The 5905-nt window shown below is 32.4% G+C and overlaps 1 protein-coding gene across 1 annotated transcript; it reads left to right on the top strand.

Moving 5' to 3' along the window:
- Window positions 1–2972: 2972 nt before the first annotated feature.
- LOC123294746 lies at window positions 2973–5001 on the top strand. The gene is made up of 4 exons (XM_044875881.1): window positions 2973–3109; window positions 3218–3336; window positions 4195–4667; window positions 4984–5001. Exons 1-4 carry the CDS (start codon window positions 2973–2975, stop codon window positions 4999–5001), a joined length of 747 nt encoding a protein of 248 aa, XP_044731816.1.
- Window positions 5002–5905: the final 904 nt, after the last annotated feature.

Below are 5905 nucleotides of genomic sequence, written 5' to 3'. Positions count from 1 at the left end.
ATTCATTCATTCAGGTGATTAATTAATCAGACAAAGAAACGGAGGAAGTTCAGCTACCAAAAAAGCCCCCGAGTAACGAGTTTGGACTTATTATATGACGAATTTCTCAAAAAGTATAGGAGGTGACCAGTACGTCGTTGATCCTGATCCTGGGCAATAAGTACGCCTGAGAGCAATTCTGTCGCGATATTCGTGTTCAGCGACCCCAAAAACTCCCGTGTAACGATTTCGGACTGATTATATGACGAGTTTCTCAAACACTCTACGAGGTGACGGGGATACCGTTCATTATGGGCACCAAGTACTCATTAGGGCGATTCTGTCTAGATATTCGTGTTCAGCGACTCCATAATCCCCCATGTAAGAAGTTTCAAATCATTTTCATTACTATTAACCGAATTGTGAATTTAATATTTACGGTCAATTTAAAATGCAATTATAAAATGCATATTAATTATGCTTGTATCATATTTTTAATTTGTTATAAATGAAATTAGGTCACAAAATTGCCTGTTGCTCTAACGAATGGGATGCCGAAAATCGCATTCAAATCCGACTTACTGCTAAAATTTTTCGAACCTTGATCATCTATAGTGCTTCGTTTCTTCGTCTAAATTGTTAAAAAGCCGCTAAAGTATTAACTTATATACTTTTTGCGTTGAAAAGATGTGTTATAAAAATTTTTATTATGTTTTCATTTCATGAGTCTGGGAGAGGTGTGCCTAAAAAAATTTTTAATTAATATAACTTTTTATAAAGTTATCATAGAATGTTAGGGTTTAGGCACAAAATACTTTAACTTATGAGCTACATAATTTTACACATTAGTAAAATTTTATTTACGATTTGGCCTGCCAGGTGGGACTATAATAGTTATCTCGCCAGGAGGGACAATTGTCACAAAAAAATCAAGTCAAATGTTACAAGTCACGTGCGACTGCCACATTTGCCCCATCAGAAGAGACAAATAACAGTACCAAGAGTCAAACGTTGCACATCAAGTGCGACTGTAACATTTGCATATTGGAGAGTAAAGTTGTAGCACTACCAAGAGTCAGATGTTACACAAGTACGACTTTAATATAATTTCAAAGAATAAACTTTGAAGTAAAATTGCAAATTTTCATTATAAAAATTAATTAATTTAATATTTAATAAAAAAAAAATTACATGATAGTGTACACTTTTTCAAAGTTTTATTAATTATTTTTGTAGGTGTGGGTTTTATATTGTTTTGTATTGGAATTATTTTGCATGTCATTTTTTTCAGTGTTTGTTAAATGATCCTTTTCCAGAGAGTCTTTCTCTGTACTATCCATATAAATTGCCGTTTTGCCTTTTTTCCTATCTTTGCCAACTCTAAAAATACTTTTAAATTGGGGTTTGGTGAGAGGACGTATATTTTCGATTGGTGGATGCTCTGTTTCAGATTCATTTATTGGTTTCTATAAAAGATCTATAACTGAGGTAGGGGAAAAATCATTTTCATCAAAAATTTTGTTATTGAATGGGTATATCCCCGTGCAGAGAAACCTAGCCATTATATTAGCTTATGTTGCTGATGCTAATAGCACTAATTTAACTCATACTATTTCCAGGATGATTTCTCACCAAGAGATCTGCGGTAGTATAAAATTTTGAATTAAATGGCCCAAAAACATGGATGTGTCTGTCGGCTGAAGCTTATGCGACGTATGTAGAGGGAAGGCTATTATAGTTATGAAATTATATCTCCAAAAATTAATAATACGAAAACTCATATGAGAGCTATGCTTGTCCAATACTACTAATAAACGATTATCTTGACTTGGTTTTGTATACTTAACTAAATCTTACATGTATAAAAGAAAAACTTATTCCAGCATCCAAACACTTTTGTAAGCAAATCCATTACAAGCAACAACTATGTGTTTTAAAATGTTGATGGAAATTCTTTCTGGGGAAAAAAAAGGGGGAGGGGCTACATTGTTTCCAATTGCATTCACAGTCTGTGCATAATGTAACTCGTTCTTGTAAATTTATTGATTCAACTTTTCTTCGCTACTTTTCGTTTATATGGACACAGATAAGCATGTAATAGGTATGCAATAATACTAATATTGGCTAGGACAAAATTTTATTATTCATTTTAGTTGCATCAATATTATTCATGTTACAATTGACCCAATATAACAAGTGACACTCCCCTTCTCTAATGCGAAAGAAGCAACCTTTCTAAAGCTCTTTAGTATTTCATTCAAATATAATTCAAACAAGTGAAAACAAACAATTGACTGGATTAATTGTTGAAATACCATGTTTAAACAGTGTTGATCACGCAATCATTTTTTTTATGTCGCGTAAGTAAAGAAAGATATCCACTCTAAGACATTCCACCTAATTTGCGCTATCGCGAGTAAACAGTGATGTTTACGAAAAAATATTTCTAACAAAAGTTGTTCATTTTTTTATAAGGAACATTTTTTATACCCAAACTTTTGCTTTATCTCTAACGGTTTACAAGCTGGCTCCTACGGACCCAAGACTCTCTTTTTCCTTCTTAAACGCTCTATAAATATTTGAGCTTTTGCAAAAATAATATCTCTTTTCGTTTTCGAGTTATCGTTTTTAAGACAGATGGACAACCGAAAATGGACTAATTAGGTGATTACATGAACACCTGTTCCAAAATTTTGTTGTAGCATCAATATTTTTAAGCGTTACAAACTTGGGACTAAACTTTGTATACTTTGATATATATCATATATACACGGTGTAAAAAGTAACATCAACAAATTCAAAAAATAAAATTTTTTTGTTTGTCGTATGTTAAGTGCATCGTTCTCAGGACACAGGACTCAGTAAGGCATAGTGGGGGACACAAAAGTGATGTCAGCGCCCGCTGCGAACAATACAGAACTGCGGGTGGCTCTTTATTATCTATGACCTTAAAAATAACACGTTTGTCAGTTTAATTAACTAAATAAATTAAAATGGGTCATCAAAGTTGTTGTGTAGTCGATTGCAAAAATACTAGTAGAAATAGTAATTGTAAATTTTATAAGTTTCCGGTTGGCAAGTGGAAATTAAATCAGCGAAAAAAATGGATAACTGCTGTTAAAAGGCAAAAGTAAGTATTACTATAACCTACAACCGTATTCTATAGAATAATGTCATATACATGTGTATATTATGTAAGAAAACGGAGTAATAATTTAATTAATTTTTTTTTGTAAAGTATTGATGGATTGTTATGGTCTCCAAAACCTATGATGGATGTTATATGCAGTGAACACTTCATTGGCGGTGAAAAATCAGATGTTGAATCAAGTCCCAATTACGCTCCAATTTCCATCAGTTTATAGAAGACGTAAAGTCAACGAATCCGCAGTTTTGAGTAGGTACGTAAAAAAATTTAGTTTTGATTAAAATATTTAGATTAATAGAAATAATCGACTAAAAAATTCAGACATATTATTTGATATAGTTAATGATTTAGCAATACCTGTTTTATTTAATTTTATTTTTATTTATATTATCGTAATTTATTTATTTAGACACAAACGCTTCATGGAGAGGAGAATATTAAAAAAGTCAACGGCTGAGATAGATCCGGTGATGAATAGTATAGAACCGTCTGAAATAACTGATCAACCTAATACATCCAATGTATCATCAAAAACATTTATTTGTAATCGTTATGTAACCAGTAACAAATGTGATGCTGAGAACAAACAGATATTCTAGAATCTTCGGCGTCAAAAATCATTACAAATAATAAAAAATTTGTTAACAAGGAGTGTGGTACACCTCATAGAACGTTTGCTGACCAAGAAATTCAAATAACCAACACGTTTCAAGGATTTTCATCAGTTCAAAAAAAATAACAACTCATTGATCTTGCTGGTGTAACATTTGATAATTTTAATTTTTTGTTAGACAGAACAAAGCCGCCTAAAAAATGTACCGTTGCTTACAAAGATAGACTGTTTATATTTTTAATGAAATTAAAAACAGGACTTACTTTTTCGTCTCTTGGCGTACTATTAACGTTCACAGAACAACGATTTCAAGAATTTTTTTCGATATCTTGGAACAATTAGTTAGTACGACCGCTAATTTAGTATTTTGGCCGGACATTGATGTTGTTCAAGCAACGATGCCTGAGTGTTTTCATCCTAATTAAAGTGATACTCGGGTTATCATTGATTGTAGATACTGAATTTAATATTGAAATTCTTGCTAATGTTGATCATCGGGTTTATTGTTACTCACATTATAAAAAAGATTTTACTGCGAAGGTTCTCATAGGTATTACTCCAGCAGGATTTATTTGCTTGAAATCAAAAGTAGCTGGTCGTCGTAAATCTGACTCTCAAATGACAATTGAATCAGGTTTATTAGACCTTCTAGAAGATGGTGACATTGTTTTGGCTGATAAAGGTTTTCCGGAAATTAAAACAGTTATCGATGCAAGTGGAAAAAAATTAAAAATGGTTATGCCACCCTTTTTAGAGAAAAAATCTGAATTTACAATACAAGAGACTCAAGAAACTTACAGCATAGCAAAAGTAAGAATTCATGTTGAACGGATAATGCAACGATTAAGACTTTATCAAGTATTAAATAAATTTCCTGAAAATGTATTTCATTGTGTAGATGACATCATACATATATGCTGTGTTTTGGTAAATTTACAACCGCCTATAATTTCCAACAACAAAAAAATGAGGGATATAATTAATTGTACAAAATAATTGATGTTTTTTAATAATGTTTTTTTATTCATTATTCAATATTAATTTTACAATAAACATCTTGACAGATTTTAACGCTGCTTAACCTAATTCACTTATTGAGACTTGTTTTAGTTGCTGTATTTATTTTACTTACTGTTTTTAGCTGACCCACGGAAAATTTTTAATTTAATAATCACTCTGTGTAATATATCACATTTAACATTGAAAAAAAAATTTGTTCAAGTTTTTTTTATTTTTTCAATAGCTATTGGACATCCAATAGATGTTTATTTTCTCAAAAGAGCCACTGTAAGTTGTATCGTTAGATGGCGCTGGGGTCACGCACCCAGCGAATAGGTAGTATGTACTTTCAAAAGGCATATCCATATCCACACACTACGTTTTGCACAACGTTTTGCCTGCACAGTTCAACACGTTGCAGATAAAACGTTGCGTGTAGATTGGAAAACTGTGCAGTTTTGAATCCAGCGCGAAGACGGTATAGTTGTAGTGATAATTGATTACGCCCCCCTCCATCGAATCATTACATTCAAAATGTATATTCAATACGTACGAGATATAAAATGGATAATGATTTAAAAATTCTTGAAATATAATTTAAAAGTGGCGTTTTGGATTTTTTAATTGGTCAATGGATTACACTCTCCGGTTACATTACAATACATGTTGGTAAATGGTTTTTCATTGGTGAATTCACGCAGGAACCTTATATGGTGAAATTTCCGCCTTTTTGGAATCCACTTCCGCGACTACTTGGAACGCTCGGTACTTCTGAGAAATTTTTTTTTTCATACCAAAATTGACCACAGTAATACTTCCTCCATGACGATATCACACAAAACTGAGCGAAATATACATATTTATATGCGCCATGTAGACGCTCAAAAAATTTCAACGTTTTCATTCCGTCTTAAGACTGCGCAGACAAAAGGTTGTGCAAAACATAGCGCGTGGACCTGCCTGTACGTAATACGTGCTTTCATTTATAGTACGTTCAAAATTCCACCTATGAGTACGCAGCACATACATAAATACGCAATATGGATATACATATGCACTTTGTGCATTTGTAAGCCATACATTCATGCAAACTGTTGTCCCTTGTTACACAATATGCTTATGTACGAGGTTGTGTACCAATAGCCGTTTTGCTTCCGCCACCAATT

This window comes from Chrysoperla carnea, chromosome 3, assembly GCF_905475395.1.
Source record: "Chrysoperla carnea chromosome 3, inChrCarn1.1, whole genome shotgun sequence".
Taxonomy (NCBI): Eukaryota; Metazoa; Arthropoda; class Insecta; order Neuroptera; family Chrysopidae; genus Chrysoperla; species Chrysoperla carnea.
Note: the sequence above shows the minus strand (reverse complement) of the source record. Positions and strands in the feature narration are given on the sequence as shown.

Excerpts from the sequence above, each read along its gene's own strand:
- LOC123294746 (XM_044875881.1), top strand. The coding sequence starts at position 2,973 with ATGGGTCATCAAAGTTGTTGTGTAGTCGATTGCAAAAATACTAGTAGA. Across the intron at positions 3,110-3,217 it reads ACTGCTGTTAAAAGGCAAAA|TATTGATGGATTGTTATGGT; the intron begins GTAAGTATTACT and ends TTTTTTGTAAAG. Across the intron at positions 3,337-4,194 it reads TTACGCTCCAATTTCCATCA|ATACTGAATTTAATATTGAA; the intron begins GTTTATAGAAGA and ends CATTGATTGTAG.